Source organism: Eublepharis macularius, chromosome 10 (genome assembly GCF_028583425.1).
Source record: "Eublepharis macularius isolate TG4126 chromosome 10, MPM_Emac_v1.0, whole genome shotgun sequence".
NCBI lineage: Eukaryota > Metazoa > Chordata > Lepidosauria > Squamata > Eublepharidae > Eublepharis > Eublepharis macularius.
The window spans coordinates 57,134,614-57,151,611 of NC_072799.1; the positions used below are offsets into that span (position 1 = coordinate 57,134,614).

The following is a 16,998-nucleotide window of genomic DNA, read 5'->3' on the forward strand; positions in this document are numbered from 1 at the left end:
CCAGCCCATTTCCATTCCTTGCTGCCCTCTGATTGCAATCCCACAAAGGAGAGGAGAAGATAAAATTAACAAACCCTCTGAGGAATGATCTCTGCCAGTTCTATTTTTTTAAAACTACGCTTTCCGGCTAACATTGCATCTCCCTACACTTGACAAACACGTACTGAGGCATCACTTGTAGAGAGACTCTTAGAAACCCCTTCATTACTACTTGCATAGGCACCAATGAGAGAGAATGCATAAGACATTTGGACCTGATCATGTGTTTTCATGCCAAAAGGGAAGAGGGTGCTTAATCCTGGACCAGATGGCCTGGATTCTGATATATGGAATTACAGAAATTAACTACAGAACACTGAAACTTAAATCTAATATAGATGTCTAGTAGCTATTACAAGCTCATTGATTCACTAATCTACCACAACTGTGTTGCTAGAAAACAGCTCTTGCATAATAAAGCCCTCAAATATTGGCATTTGTGGGAAAGAAAAATTCAATAAAGGTAGTCCTGCATTACTAGAACAAATTGGAAAAGAAACATTCTCAGGGCTCATCTTCAATGGATCTACTTTGCTTTACATTAATGAAAGCACAGGATCGCTCTCATAAATAAACCGATCAGATTTAGCCTACAGCTAACTCAAATAAGGTGCCAACTATGATCACATAAGGGATTTTACCAAAGTTATTAATGCACTCTATTTTTTATTCTACCAATACAAAACTCAGATCACAGAAACATTTAGATACTGAAGTACAAGATAATTAAGGACACAAAAATCTTTCTTAGACACAAAAATCCTTTAAAGTTAAATTGAATAATTTTTCCTGTTCTACCTGGCTCATCACAGTTCAGTCATCATTCCCCAGTGAATAGATTAATCTTCTAAATTAATTAACTATTGATATGATACTTCAGGTTCAAAATAATTAAGCTGTACACTTCCTTTGTTTGACTGTTTCTCTATCAGCTATAACTACTGTGCAACGGGGGCATGCCAAAGTCTCAGTCTTCACTTTATTCGGTATCTACTTTAATCAAGATGAATTTTTATACTGATTTTCTACAATGAAAGTAGATGGAGACTTGTTAAACGCAATACAGTCATTTCTTAAAGGATATCACTGCCTATTTAAAGCAGGTAGTTTGGAATGCCAAAATTTCTACCCAGAAGATGGAGGGGGTTGGTACAACCTAAAAAATTATTTGATAAAAGACAGTATGAGATTGCAAGCAGGAAAAGCGGGATTTGGGGAGCAGTAATAGAAAAAAAGAGTTGATTTTAAAAAAAATTCAGCAATCCAGTTTCAGGGTGTTGTCCTTAAATCATGTTGGCTCCCTTCACCGATACTATCACTGACCCCAATCACCAGCCCGCCTTTCCAGGCTTTAGTACCCCTTGCAGCTCCCAAACTAATCCCTTCTAAGAGACATTCCACCACCAAAATTCTCACACACACTCCAGCATAAGTGGTTCTGTCAATAAAGTTTCCTTCTCTTCACCCTGTATTCCATAATTTTGCATACTGACTGCAAATAGCAAATTCTACATTCTGCACTCCTCTCCACTCTACGGATGCAGCAAATTTAAAGTCATTTCTTTGGTCCACAAAGGGCAGTGGATGTCCCAAGGATAGTTCAGAAATTTGATAGCTGTAGCAAGGATGGACTGATAAGCCCCCCCCCCCCCGCCAATCCTTTAATGGTATATTTTAAAAAAACAATTTAAAGCCTTATTCCCAGAGATGAATGAGAAAGGAGCAACCACGGTAAAATGTTTTGAAGTGTCAGACTAGGATCTAGGAGACCCGGGTTTGAATCTCCACTCTGCCATGGAAGCTTGCTGGGTGACCTTTCAACCAGTCACATGCTCTCAGCCCACATAAGCTATCACATAAGGTTGTTGTGTAGAGGAGAGGATAATAATTTAAGCTGCTTTGGGTCTCCACTGGGAAGAAAGGTAGGGCACAAATGAAGGAAATAAATGAATAAATAAGAAAGAATAAAGCAATCTGCTATGATTATGTGATGGCATAAATTGGAGATATAAGCATGGAAGTTGCTTTTAAGAGTTTACAGGAAAACATTTTAGCTTTCACCCATGAGTATGTCCCATCCCAAGCACTGGACAAAGAAGGAAAGTGAGAAGATAAGCAGATGCATGTGTAGGAAATTAATTCCAATACAACAAAGGGAAAGAGGAAGGAGAGGCAAGAGCTAATAAACTCTGTGGGTAGGGATGGGAAAATTCAAGTCCCAGGAACCAGAACTAAATTTGTAAAAGCACAGAATTTTCTAGTCCCAGCTGTGGATCCAGGATGTATTAGGGACTAGTACACCCCTTCGTGATTGTGGAGGGAGGGAGAAGGAGTCTCATGATGGGTTCTTCAACTTCTTAGAGCAATGTAGATTTTAAGTATTTTTTTTCTCTTCAGAAAGAAGCCAAATGAACACAAATGAGCCTCATTCAGAAATAACATTAACCAATTTATCATTATAAAAACAGGTCTTGGAAGTCCTTGAGATTTGCTTTTTCCTCCCCATCTCCCATTTTGTGCAGCTCAGATACAGAAGACTTCTTGATTCACAATAATAATTTGTCATGATGCCCAAATCAACTGAAATTGCTACCAAAGATATTCTGTTTTGGAATTCTGGTCTATATGGAAAAGAAGAAATGAGTTTGCCATTTCAGCTGATTTGGGTGACATGACGAACTATACTTTGTTTCAAACACATCAGTCAGCAATATCTTAGCTGATTGTGAGGGAAGGAGGAATATTTGAACCTATAATGACAAGCTAAGTTGTGAGGGAGACACATTTGCAGCAAAGTTTAAGGTAGGGGGTTTCCTCTTGTGTGCTTACCCATGTAGATAGTCTGAAATGTTCTTACATTCCTAGTTGGTGGAACAGCAGGTCTAGTTTGGTATTTTTGTCCTGAGTTAGAATATCTGTTAAGGTTCTCAACAAAGCAGTGTTACTAATATGCTGTAATAATGTCTGTTCACCTCCTTAGCCAGGTGATCAAAGTGCCCTTTCTCTAGAGTTCCTATCCCCCTTTTATGTATGTTCTACATATCTACATGATGACAAAGAGATACTGTGCACTGTATTTGAGATGTAAGTGTCTTGGATGTTCATATATTTCTTAGGAGGGCTGTAATAGACTGCATGCTTAGTATCGTAAGCTAAGCCATAGCTATGCAGGAATGGAATATGGAGGCACTCCTCCCTCCACTCTTACCTCATTCAAATGGAGAGTTTATACATACCAGTGTCTATCTGCATTACACTGACATGGATCTAAGTTGTCATCCTAAGAAGTTTACAGACTAGTGTCCTGGACTCAGGGTAGCCCTCAACCCTGCCAACAGCCCGCAAGCCCTGGCTCCTGAGAAAGCCCCTGGGTCCATGGCCAGCCCCCAGGAGAAGGGGCAAGCTTACCAGGTGGGTGGAGGGGGGCAGCAAGAAGCCACAAGTTGAGGCTGGGGGGGCTGATGCTCAGGCCACCGGAGCCACTAGGGAAGCATGGAAGCCAGCCAAAGCATCGCCAGGCACCACGCTGGGACAGACAATGCCGAGGTAGAGGGAGCAGTCCTGGCCACAGTGGCTTCAGCGGCAGCAGAAAAGGGCCACAGGGAGAAGCCAGAGGATGCACCGCTGGCCCAGCCCAGGCGTGGTCAAGCCCTCCAGGGCTGTACCCTTGCAGGGGTGGAGTAGTAGCCTGGGTGATGCCAAACAGGGGAGGGCTACCTGGGGGAGACCATTAACAGCCCTGCCACCAATGGCCAAGTGAGGAGGGACAAGGATTAGGAGCTGGCTCCCAGTGGCTCGGTGCCTCAGCAGGGCCCTGGAGGTGGGTCCCTAGGGGTGGAGCTGGTGATGCAGGGGGAAAAAGGAGGACTCCAAACCCAGGCCAGAGAAGAGATGCTGGAGGGATGTTGACCCAGAACTCACTGGGGCAATGCTTGCCAGGAGGGGTGAAGGGCAGGCTGGTGAAGTAACCAGGACTCATTTTCCCCCTCACATCCGAGGCTCAGGGAGAGTCGTGTTGCTGTGCAAAGTCACCATGGCAAAACGGTGGAGGGTCAGCAGGTGGCCCTGTCTGAGGAGGGGCATGACAACTGGCTTTAGCACTGCATTGTAAAACAAACACATTTTATGCCCTTGTAGCCCTGATCCTTCCAATTTTCCATGTTCCAGCTGACTAGTTCAGCAAATGCCACTTCTCTTGCTACCTTTTACACTGACTTCCTGAGAAATGTGGAGGTTCCACAACTTCAACAGACTACTAGTTATGATGACAAAATATAGAAATCATAGAATAATTATTAATAGCCTCAACTTTAAAACAATGAGATTTACACAAGCTCCAATTTAACTTCTAAAGGACCCCTTTCATCTGCTATCTTTGTAACAGTTAGAATTTTAGCTTTAAATTAACAGAAAATAAATCACATTATAAATAATACATAATCAACGTGAAACTCTTAAGGTATTAATGCAGACTAAAACCCAACATCTGCACTGCTAAGTGGAAACATAGGTCTCTGCTAATAAAATAAAGGTAATACTGAAGCTAGGCAATAGAATCCCATATCCACATCTGTTCAAAATTCTACATCACCCTCTGACACTAGAGTACTAACATTTTTAAATATTCACTTTCAAATTTTATCTTCCCAAAACTGCAAAGGAAAAACATTTTTCCTCTCCTTGTGCTGATAAAAGCCTCTGTTGGAGGTGAACAAGAGCCGATCACAAATTTTTCATTAGGTTAACCATCAAGCTGACTACTAATCAGGGGCTCTTATCTCAAAGAAGCCTGTTTCAGCTTAGGTTCAAGATTTCTCATAAGGGAACACTAAAGAACAACGGTAAAAGCAACTATTATTTCCCTGTTAAAATGTACAGAACTTCACAGGAACACGGCAAGGTATTTAAAAAGCTACATATTAAGTGACAAACGCTTTAGAATATCTTCATCAGGACGAATTTGAAAGTCACAAAGTAAGGAGAAAACTTTGGAGTTTATCGGAATGGTTCTTCAGGTTGAATGTTAAGCAAAAAAAAAGGGAAGGGGGAGCAAAGAGAAAATCATGATATTGGGCATGATGAAAAGCTCCAATATGCAATTTTGGATGGTCTTAAAATGGAACAGGGAAGCTGCTAAGCAGATTACAATGCGCAGACCGTACTTGCTGTAAAAGACGGCACCCCCTCAGCTCAGGAGAAGGGGCAGCTTTTGATCTTCCTTGGAAAACACAAAAGCCAGCAGTTTTTCATAACTGTCTCTATGACTACTGGCTTTTATATTTTGGCGAACTCAAAAGCTTGCAACTTTATATTTCATATTATGCTATTATTAGGACTTCTTTTTAAATCCTGAACAGACCACCAAAAGGCTACTTGCATTTTTAAACAACTCATGGGCTCTCATTTCCTCTTAAATTTGCATAAACTCCTGGGGGGGGGGGAAGAGTACTTCCAAAGTATTCTATCTCCAAAAGGTTTTTTAAACAATCATTAGAGTGGTCTGCCAGATTGCTTTAAAGTCAATCCAGAAGTGATGAGGGTTTATTTTTTTAAAAAAATCTGTTGCATTGTATCTTATCTTCCAAGGAGTCCCTGCAACATCCCTGAGAGAGGAGTTAGGCTGAGACACAGTAAACAAGCCAGATGAGACGGAGGGCTGCAGTACATTTTCTGGGCCTGGGTTCCTCTGGAGAGCCTTGCAAAGCCAAGCACTCCACCTGCCTCATTTTGCTCTCATGCTCTCTCACCCTGCATGACGCCTGTGGGGCTTCAGCAAAAGCTAACGTCTCTCTAAGAATCAATAATTGCTCACTTCATTGCTATGGTTCACTTGAAAACACAGAGTCTCTCCTGGAGCAAGAGAGCACTTGCTGTGTTTTTCTAGTTAAACAAAGAGTTACAGTGAACGATTATGGATTCTTAGAGCAGCTCTCACTCCACCGCTTCTGCCCCATTAAACACTGGTGAGTTTTCCTTTCCTCTCATGTGTGTGTCTGTCCTTTCAATGGGGATGGGGGCAATGGTTACTCTCCACAGCGCAAGCAATTTGTTCAAAACTACACTGCGAGCGTACATCTAAAATTCATTTCACAACAGTTGTGTTTGCAGCAAGATTGGCGTTTCATACACTAAACATACTAAGCATGAAGGTAGGTGCTGATCTAAGCATGCAGTCATCAAAGCTTGCCATAGCCCAGCAGAGGTGCCTTGTGTGTATTCAGTGTGCATGTAGAGAGGTAACTACCCTTGGCAGTTGACCATCTTACTAGGAGAAACACTACCACTATGTAAAAAAGCCAATCATGCCTGCCTGGGGATTTCAAGGCACAATTGCAACAGGCTCTATTTCAGCCTCACCCATCAAAATCAGCTCTCTAGATACTGCACCACAGCACACCCTACTGTTCTTCTCCCCTGGAGCTGGCTACTCGGATGGGGAACAGCTGTTCTCCCCTTCCTTCCTGAGTCATCCACAACTGCATCAATTATGCTTGTGCAGCACAGACTGTTACTGCCTTATGTGCCAGACCACAAGATGCCCAAATACAAACCATGAGATCTAGAAAAGGTTTTATGTGAACTTTCAAAGGTTTTTTATCCGCACGTAAAGCAAGATTCACACACAATGATAAGCCATATTTTGTCATTGTGGGAAAAAGCTTTGGAAGGGAGGGGAATCGTTAATCTGACATGCTTCTCTTTTCCCCCCGACTATCAAACCTGTATTTTACAGTCACACTCAAATCACAAACTATGGTTTGTTTTCTTCCCTCCTTCTCAGGCTTGAACTGTTGTATTGAAAGCAAGTCTGGAGAGAACAAGCCATTCTTCAGACATAACTAATTATACCACAAAGCTAAAAATGAGTAGGGCATTTTATAAAAATAACAGGACAGTAGTAAAAAAGAATTGGTCCAGAGGATGTTTTTACAAATCGACAAGGGCTGCAGTTTATGGTACTGTTTACTGTATGCATTTTTGTTTCTAATGTGTTGTTTTTCTAATTTCTGTAATCCAGTTTTTGTATTTCAACACTGCTTATACACAAATATATTCAACTCAGCACAAGTAAAGAGAATCTTGTACTTGTCTGCGCCTAAAAAAAATTACAGAAAAAAACCCCTAAGTGTGAATCTATAATGATGATATTTCAGCCCCTTCAGGCTATGAAAATCAGCAGTGTTTAAAACAGAAGAAAGTCAGAGCCTGATTTTGAATCCGTTTGCCACTGAGTTGAAGGAATCAATCATTTTCCTGTTGCGGCAGAAGCAGAAGGATCCACTGCTGTTACTTCATTTGGATTTCTTAGGCCTTTGCTTTAAAATAACTTTGTAAGGAATCATACGGGTTGATATTTCTATAACTAAAATAACCTGTCCAGGATCTCTCTTCCATCTTCTTTACACATCATTATGTGCACTGAAATCAATGTGCGTAGAAGGGAGCAGGCATAAGCATGGCAGCCAACCAATGTGACAACCAGCCAGGGCTGAACTAAGACCTTTACAGGCCTTAAGTGCTGAAAAGATCATGGGGCCTTCTTCGTATGGAATTTAATACTAAACCGTGAAATAAAATTTTATTTTTCAAAATGACACAAAACTTACATGCACGCTGAAATTAAAATAGCTTCTTTCTAGATTTTTTTTTTATTGTAAAACTCCCCACCACACTAACACCACAATCATTCCATACAAAAAATCTAATGAACCATGAAAAAACCTTTGGTTATGAAATTACTGGTACATATTCTACATATCTGAAAAATGCCAGCTGTTGCAATTTTTGTTTGATAACATTCAGACTGAGAGCATGTATGCTAACTATTTTGTAACTTTCTGGTCACGTAAAAGAGATCATCCTGTCAATGCCTTTTAAAAAATATTCTAATGGACCAATATGGCTGCAAACGTTAGGCCAATTAACTTAAAGCTTTATTTTTCTGGCCCTTTTCATTGCACATTCATGAACTACCCCCCCCCCCCAAGTCAATTTACCTTGCAAGTTCATACTCAACAGACAAAATGTCTAGGTGGCGTAACCGTTTCTGCCCCATTGTAGAACACCTCTAGTTTTGATGAGTGCTAGCCTGCTGAAACTTCTGTCAGCTTCTTCCACAGTCACTGGTAGAATCCACAAGGCACACTTTACTGAAAATTAATTGCCACAGACTCAGTCACTGTACTGAAATCATTTTCATCTTGATTTTGTTTGGCATTTCTAGTTACCGTATTGTTGCTTGACTCCAGAATGACCTTGTCTGATTTCAAAAACTGGTACACAGGTTTTCTTTAGCTTCTTTTTGTCCCCTTTAGTATCTTTGTTCCCTTTTTTACTGCCTTCTTTCTGGCAGCCAGATTTGTATTTATAGCCACCGCCATTTATAGCCTGTGTGTTTGTGACTGTGAGTGAATGAGACATTTATGTATATTTTGGGCCTGCAGATTCTCTTAGAAGCAGCACTTGCTCCCACTGTCTTATGGTGCTTTGCGTTGCCCATGCCATTAGGTGTCCCTTTCACCTGCCTATGTAAAAAGAACTCTGAGGCAGTTGTTCTTGATATGATAGACCCAGGAAGCCCAGCAGTTCAGTGTATGGCTTGAGACGGCTGCTCTACTACTGCTTCTGATTGGCTCCAGCAAATCTTAGAAGATCTGGACAACAGATAAAAGATAAAACACTGACCAACTCCAAATCTTTTGGAAAACTCCAGCACTCTAGACCCTTTCCAGTTTGGATTCAGACCAGAGTATGGGACAGAGACAGCACTAGTAGCGTTAGTGGATGATCTCCCTCTGAATAAAGCTGAAGGCCATGCCTCCTAATTGCTCCTCCTGGATCTGTCTGCAGCCTTTGACACAGTAGACTATGCTATCCTGTTGAGGCGCCTAGAAACAGAAGTGGGCATCAAAGAAAGTGCCCTGGACTGGTTTAAATAGTTTCTTATGGAACAGACCCAAAGGGTTGCTGTTGGAGATCAGCTGTCTACAGAATGGGAACTATCTTGTGGGGTTCCGCAGGGCACAATCTTATCTCCCATATTATTCAACCTCTACATAAAACCTTTAGGAGAACTCATTCGCAACTATGGAGTTGGATGTCATCAACATGCAGATAACACCCAACTCTATATCTCGCTATCCTGGTCCCCACAGAATGCAGTAGAAATTTTGATCATTGCCTGACAGCCATAGTGAAATGGCTGAAAAATAACAAATTAAAATTGAACCCAGACAAGACTGAAGTGATGCTTGTTGGGAAGTCAGAGATCTTGAAAAACACTGTACTCCCCACTTTCGATGGAGTTTGTTTGACCCTTGCAAACTCAGTTAAGTGCCTACGGGTTATACTGGATCCAGAGCTACTAGAAAAAGAAGTTAAGGCAGCCACAAAAAAATGTTTACTACAATCTCATTCTAGCCTAGAAAATGGCTTCTTATCTCGACACAGCTGACCTGGCCACCTGGAACCATGCTATGGTAACATCAAAACTTGACTATTGTAGTGCATTATACATTGGTCTCCCATCTAAGTTAACTAGGAGCCAAGCCACAAGTGACACCTGACACAGGTTGGACACTTGTCAGCTTCCCTCAAGTTTTGATGGGAAACGTAGGCATCCTGGTCTTGCAGCTGTAATGGAGAGCCAAGCTGTAAAACCAGGACGCCTACATTTCCCATCAAAACTTGAGGTAAGCTGACGAGTGTTCAACCTGTGTAAGGCGTCACTTGTAGCTTGGCTCTAGGAGGTTCCAATTAGTGCAAAATGCTGCAGCTCAACTGTTAGCAGGAGCGAGCAGGAGCAGGAGCATCACTCCCATCCTACAGTCACGCCATTGGCTACCTGTCAGTTACCATACTCAATTCAAGGTATTGGTTATTACATACAAAGCTCTTCACGGCCTTGGCCCGACAAACCTACGGGACAGCCTCCCTCCCTATGTCCCTCCACGGCAGCGTCACTCATCTGAACAGGGTCTCTTGCTGGTGCCAGCCTGCACATGGGTGAAATCAACAGCAGCCCATACACGGGCTTTCTCTGTGGTGGCCCCTACCCTATGGAATAGCCTGCCTGAGGAGATCAAGAGAGCCCCCACACTCCTGGCTTTCCGCAAACAAAGCAAAATTGAATTATTCAAAAAGGCTTTTTTCTCAGATAGGAGGGCAGTATTGTAGGGAGGGGGTCTCAGATATTTCGCTAATGACTTAGGAACCATAGACTTCACCATTATGCTGCCTTACATATTATCTGTTGCTTTAAATATGTACTCCTATATACTACCTATGCTTCATGGTTTCTAGTGTCAGTCCTAGAATTGATTATGTTCTGTTTCAGCAATTCTTCAACCCCGTATTGGATCCTTACTAATGCTATGTCTTTGTAAACTTGTATTCATTTATCGTATGACATTGTTTATGGAAATGTTCTTGACACTGTACGGAAATGCCTGCCCTTGTCCTTGCTACTGATTGTACTAATCTCACACTATGTAATCCGCCTTGAGTCTCAGTGAGAAAGGCAGACTATAAATGACATCAATCAATCCTCAGTCAGGATCTACAGTTTATTCTCAATTGTTTTTCCTCATGGTAATAGGGATAACAGCCTGGATCTCCAGGCACCATTAAACGCACCCTTTCCCCTCCATGTGTGGGATCCTGATGTAGTGAAGTATAAGGAAATCTGTGATAGGCCTTATCTTCCAACTGAGGGAAACCCACACACAGCCTCCTATAATGTTGGGAAACTAGTATTGTTTTGAAATGTAACCCTTTCCCTCAGTTGCTAATTGTTCTTATGGTAACAAGCATAAAGGCTTTGGGTTTTCTGCCGTGAAGTAATTTGTGGCGAGAAGAACTCAGAGATCATTGAAGCAGGAGGTTTTAAAAATAACAAAGAAGATGTACTTATGTACAGGTTGTTTGCAAAGAACAGATTAGCAGTCTGTAACAGAATAGCATTTCTATACTTAATTAAAGTTTTGAGCTGTTCAGCTTGCAAAATTTATTTTCCAAAACTGGGCAGCATCCAAAAATTTCAAACAAGGTCTGGTAACAATCTCTTCAGAGAACCTGTTTCTCAATACAAAATATTTATATGAGTTCTTCTTGTTTAAGTCTTCCCCATCAATGTACATAGAAGCTTCTTTTTAGCTCTATACTTTATTGAAATAAACGCTACTCATTTTTATTTCAGCAAGATATCTTGACATAAAAGCAGCTTAAACAGAATCCTACTAGTAATGAAAGTATGCATGCAGTGAGAATTAAATCTCTTAAAACTTTTCAAGCATAGCTAAATCTAAGTAATATAAAATAAAATCATATTTAATCTACTATGAATGCATTGGAATTCCCACAGACACGCTTATCTCACCTTCATCAAACCCCCAAATTCTTATCTATGCGAAATCTATTTATACACATTGATATTTGCTATCTATAAATAAATCTCTATGATCTTTAAATGTGACAATACGATTGTCAAAAATACGATTGCCTCTAATTTAGCAGATTCTTCATATTTTTCATCACATGATATTTTGCTAAAGCTAATTTATGACATCATTGCACACCTGTGCTGATTGGTTTCTTAAAAAGCTTTGATATTACTAAAAAGCTAGATTAACAGATTACATTCAGGTTTTCTAAAGAATAAAAGATTATTTATCTGCTCTTTTACAGCTACCATTATTGGTTGTCAAAGATAAAAAGACATCTGTTATGTTCAGGCTGAGGCCCTTTTAAATATCAAACTAGTATTTGATTCACTCTTTCATAATCAAGTTCTGAGCCTAGAGAGCCAGGAAGAGAGGAGGCAACTGAATTGCCATTTCTCTTCAGATGTTTGGAGAACCGAGCAGCTTGTGGAAAATTGTGTGTTGTTCTAGCATTTGGTGCTGCCATAAAACCACCTCAGAGGCCACGAGAGATATATAACAGGACAGCCACCTAGCCATGGCCTGCTAGGGAGGAGGCTAGTTCTAGAGGGGAGAATTCTTTCTCTCTCACCTCTCCTCAGGGGAGAGGGCTTCAATGAGTCGCCTTTGAACCCTTTAGACTGACTCTTGGGAAAGACAGACTGGTGTGGGTAGAATCACCAGTAGAGTTAGCCACAGAACTCTGTCGTCTCCCAGAGGTAGATTTAAACCACCCTGCCACAATACCAGGCAGAGCTATATATGAGACTGACTGCTTTCTCCCTGAGGCAGCCCTGAACTGAACTGCTGCTGGCTTCCTCCACCATTCCATCCCCACTCGGACAGGTGATTGGATACTGGGGCTGCATTCCTATAAGCTCAGGGAAGGAACAGTTGAATGACTGTTTTATCTTTCAGGAGCTAGACAAATCTCCTGTCTGTCACAAAGTCCAATAAAATTGGACATGATGACTACTTCAAAGGTTTTTTTGAAATATCAAATATTTGTTAAAAAAATATTGTTTACTTGGGTGTCAGAGCTTTGCCGGTGCCCTAAACCCATGTGTTGTCTACCTGTTGGGTAATCCAGCCCTGGAACAGGCTCTGAAGTACAGAGTCAACTTGTGTAAGAAGCGTACCCATGTATGTTCCCTGAAACTGGGAACATACCAAAGATACTGCAATGTTGTGTGCAGAGATCTTATGTTTTCTTTTCCCCAAAGGCAGAAGGGAATTAGTGAATTGGAAGGAACACAGAAGCGGGAACTATAATATTTTTAAAAAATTTAAAACTGTAGTAAAGTTTGAATTATAACTTACTGGTAGGGTTCCTGGTAGAGATGCATCAAAGAATGATACTAGAGAATTAGGTGGTGCTGCAAACTTGACTTGTGAACCTGAAAAGAGCTTTGAGTTGGAGCAGATCTGTGCATGAATTTCCAGGCCTACCACTGCTGTCCAGGGAGCATCACTAAAGAAATAAAAGGTGAGAGGGTGCTTTAATTGACTGGGAGGAGATACACTTTGAAATTTCTAGCACATCTTAAAAATATAAACATTTTAGTTCAACAGCATGCTGCAGCACACTACATTCTCAACACAAATATATATAATGAATGCTGAGAGATGGTACAACACTTTCATAAAACACAGCTGAACATTCCACAAACAGCAGCTTGTAAAAAGAAAGCAAAAAGAAAGCTCTTATCTTAAAAGCCTTATGTGAATTTAAATTGAACATTTCAGTACTAAGTTTCGTCTACAGAGTAAGGGTTTATTGGACAGGTGCCTGATTTTGCAGCCAACAGAGATTATTAAATTTGAAGAAATCTCCAGCAGGCAAGTGGCATATTCAGTTATGCATATGCTGTCACATGGTCACTTTTAAGCAGTGAGCGGTTGCTCTACAGAGCACTTCTAGCACTGTATTTGCATAAACATCAGAAGTCTTCCAATAGAGAAATAATCTTTTCAACTCAAGTGATAGTTTTCTGAGCAGGCTGAATAAGAACAAGCATCTCCCTATCTGCCAAAAAGTAACTCTCACATACATAATATGGGCAAGAGAACAGGGTCACCTTTACTGCATGAACTGCTTGACACATTCTGTAAATAATTACTTTGGCTTGCAGAAAGGAACACACTAAATAATATTTCACTGGTAAAGTCAAGTTATGTCACAGCAATGACGCAAGTACTTAGATCAAAATCTGACATACATGTAATACAAAAAAGCACTAAGCAAATACATCAAATGCAGTGTTACTTTCAAAGACAGTGACAAAACTTCAAAACATAGTAATGGGAAAAAAACAAATTAAGACAGTAAAAATGGATGTTTGACAGCAATTTATGGCACAAGCACTGGAAATGTTTGTGCATGGGAGGACATGCATTTATAACCAATTTATTTGATGAGCACACTGTTCCTCTTGCCATTAGTGTTGTTAAAACTTTATTAATGTACTCTCTGTAAAAGAACATCACGATGCCTGCCTTTCACTCTAATCATAACCCTGTTTCACCCCATTGATTTCACTGAAAGCCTTCGACAATATATTCAGTGAAATAGTTCTTCACAAGTGTCTAAGGTATTACTTTAAAGTCTGTTACAAACACAGCATTTCCTGCACCACCACAAAATGAAGAAAAACGTGTAAATTAAGTTCACAAACAGTTGCTCATTTTCACCCTTAATAGCGAACATCTTTTCTTTAAACTGCACAGGAAAAAATGCCCTCCATAAAGTGGCTATCGAGCTACAAGGTGCCCTGAATCATGAGATGAAACATATAAATACCTTCCACAATAATAATTTGAATCGTACTGTTACCTGCTCACCTTATTCTCATCCTAATTTTATCTCCAATTCTACCAAAAAAAAAATTATGCACTTGTCATTTTACTTCGTTTTACAGCCTCATCCTGCACACTAATAAGACAATGAAAGAGGACCCTGAAAGGCCAATTAAAAAATAAACCAAACGCAATCCTACAGAGGAAAGATGAAAGATGAGACGACAAAGTGTGGAAACAGAGGCAAAGGCGAGAAAACTCATCCTCCATGCAACTCTGCTAAGAAGAGCACCAAACCCAGTTAGCCCACCGTACCAGTTCTTTTCGGCTGTAGTCTTGCTTGCGCTGCCACGCAGCGTACTAGCACCCACCAGGCTCTTCCGCCAGCGCACCTGAGCGACGTTCCTAACGCCAAAGCTCCCGGTCTGAAACCAACTGCGGCAGCGACTAACCGTGGGGGCCGCCATATTGCTTACAGTTGGGAAGCGGTCAGGTGACTCACGGTTCCGGCAGAGTCTTCTGGGAAATGTAGTATTCAATGCTCACAGGCGGTTGGACCCTGAGAAAGGTTGCAGGAAGAAAGAAAAACTGCATTTCCCGTCATGCACGATGCCAAACCTCACTGGGGATAGGGAAAATGGTAGTTGGGGTACGTTTATCTGGCTGTTGAGGGAGCTGCGTGGGGCTAAGACGACGGTTCACGCTCCCTCTGGTGGCATGCTTGATAATAAGAGGAGTCCGAGGAGACGCCGGCTGCAGGGTGGCCTGCTTTCTGTAGGTCTTTTAGATAAGAACAGCCTTGCTGATAAAACCAAAGGGCAAGCTAATCCAGGGCTCTGTTTACCAACAGTAGCCAACTAGAAGCTAACACAAGTGGCAAGAAAGGGCATTAAGGGCAGGGTTATTGTCATCTGCTCTGTCCCTCTTTATCAGATCCTGGAACTATAAATGGTCATGGATCCAGAGGAGTTAGCCATGTTAATCTCTAGTTGCAAAATACTAAAGAGTCCAGTAGCACTTTTAAGATTAACCAACATCTGATGAAGAGAGCTGTGTATAAACCAGCTATAAAGTTGGTTAGTCTTAAAGGTGCTTCTGGACTCTTTATTATTTTGGAACTATAAAGGCAGTGAGTGCCCTCTAGGAGAGGAAGTGAGTGCTGGCTGCCTGAGGAAGAGGGTAAAACTTGCCACCTGCTCTGCCTTGTGTATTAGTTTGTGGGAGGCAAGTAGTATTCGTCCTGAAATGTGATTATCTTGTGGTAGGGGGCTGAACATTGGTATGCTGCTTTAGGGCCACAATGATTTATTTATTTACTTCCTTTATATTCTGCCTTTCTCCCCATCAAGACCCAAAATGGCTAACATTTTCCTCTCTTCCATTTCATCCTCACAACAACCCTGTTGCAGGAGGTTAGGCTGAGAGTGTGTGGCTGGCCAAGGGTCACCCGGACAACTTCCATGGCAAAGTTGGGATTCAAACTTGAGTCTCCAAATCCTAGTCCGACCATCTAACCACTGCATCACGTGGGTGGAGAGAAGTGTGTTAAAGGTGCTGTAAATTACAGCACTGCTCCTCCACTGTCATTCCCCTAGATCTGGCATTCATAGATATACTATCCATGCACTCGGTCATTAATAGCTGCTGGTAAACCTATCCAGAAAATGAAACTAATAATGGAATCCTAAGCAGAGTTACTGCAGTCTACGCCCATTGATTTCAATGGACTAAGTCTGGAGTAACTCTCAAGATTGCACTGTCAGACTGTTTTAAAAAGCCATCTAAGCTCATGACAATCACTGTTGCATCTTGTTTCAGTGAATCCTATTATATGTTGTGTGAAATATACATCCCTCTCTGTCTTTTACCCTCATAAGGATCTTTCAAATATGCGCAAGGCAAGGAAGTTGTTACCATCAAAGTAACAAAAAGGCTTGTGGGCCCTTTTTGGAATGAATACATCAACTTTCATGACTGCCCAAGCCTGGCCTGGCTGCTGAAGAAGCGTATGGCCGCCTGGCCACGGGTCGGGTGGGGACTGGTGCAATCAATGATGTTTCAGAGAAAGGGGAGGGGACAGAAGTGAGCAGCATGTCATGTTCAGAATACTTTCAGGAATGCTAGTGCCAAAGAGACTCCATTTTAATCCTTTCAGTAGTATGAGTGCTTTCTTCACAGGTGCCAGGATGTTCCCAGGCAGCTATCTCCCAGAGGAGGAATGTTTTGGCTACCGCTGTTCCAGCCTCGAAGGACTTTCGCTTTCCGAGCTTCAAAGGGATTGTTATGAGAACTATGGGGGGAGGTTGGGCCTGCTGGGATCTGTTACTTTGTGCCTCATGCTTTGCCTGTCATTGGTAACAATTCACATGTACCATCCTGAATATTGTATTCAGGCTCGTGGACTATAATGCATTCTTTCTTCAGTAAACTTTTGAAAACAACGGGCTTTTGTCTGATTGCAGAAGGTAGTCTGGAGTAAGGACATTATCTAGCCACAGTTCTGACATTTTGTTACCAATCGCCTTTTCCAATGCCTAGGCCGGATCAGACGGACTCCAAAGCAGTCCCAGTCAGGGACCCTTTGTTTGATCCGTATGCCTCCCCCGGCTCTCAAGGATTGGAACCTCAAGGACCCGTACCAAGAGGCAACGGCTCCTCTGTTACTACGCTCTACACTCTCGCTCCCAGCAGTGCGGATACCCGGCCTAGAGCTACAGCCGAACCACTGTTTTCCGTACCCACC

At 41.7% G+C, this 16,998-nt stretch overlaps 1 protein-coding gene across 1 annotated transcript in view; it reads right to left on the bottom strand.

The window, feature by feature from the left end:
- The window catches only part of GATB (glutamyl-tRNA amidotransferase subunit B), a 71,781-nt gene extending 57,058 nt beyond the window's left edge, over nt 1-14,723 (bottom strand). The window contains exons 1-2 of the mRNA XM_054990486.1: nt 14,571-14,723; nt 12,780-12,930 (exon numbers count right to left, since the gene is read on the bottom strand). Coding sequence (XP_054846461.1) covers nt 12,780-12,930; nt 14,571-14,722 — 303 coding nt within the window. The 5' untranslated portion in view covers nt 14,723. The remainder of the gene's footprint in view (nt 1-12,779; nt 12,931-14,570) is intronic.
- Between the last annotated feature and the right edge of the window lie 2,275 nt (nt 14,724-16,998).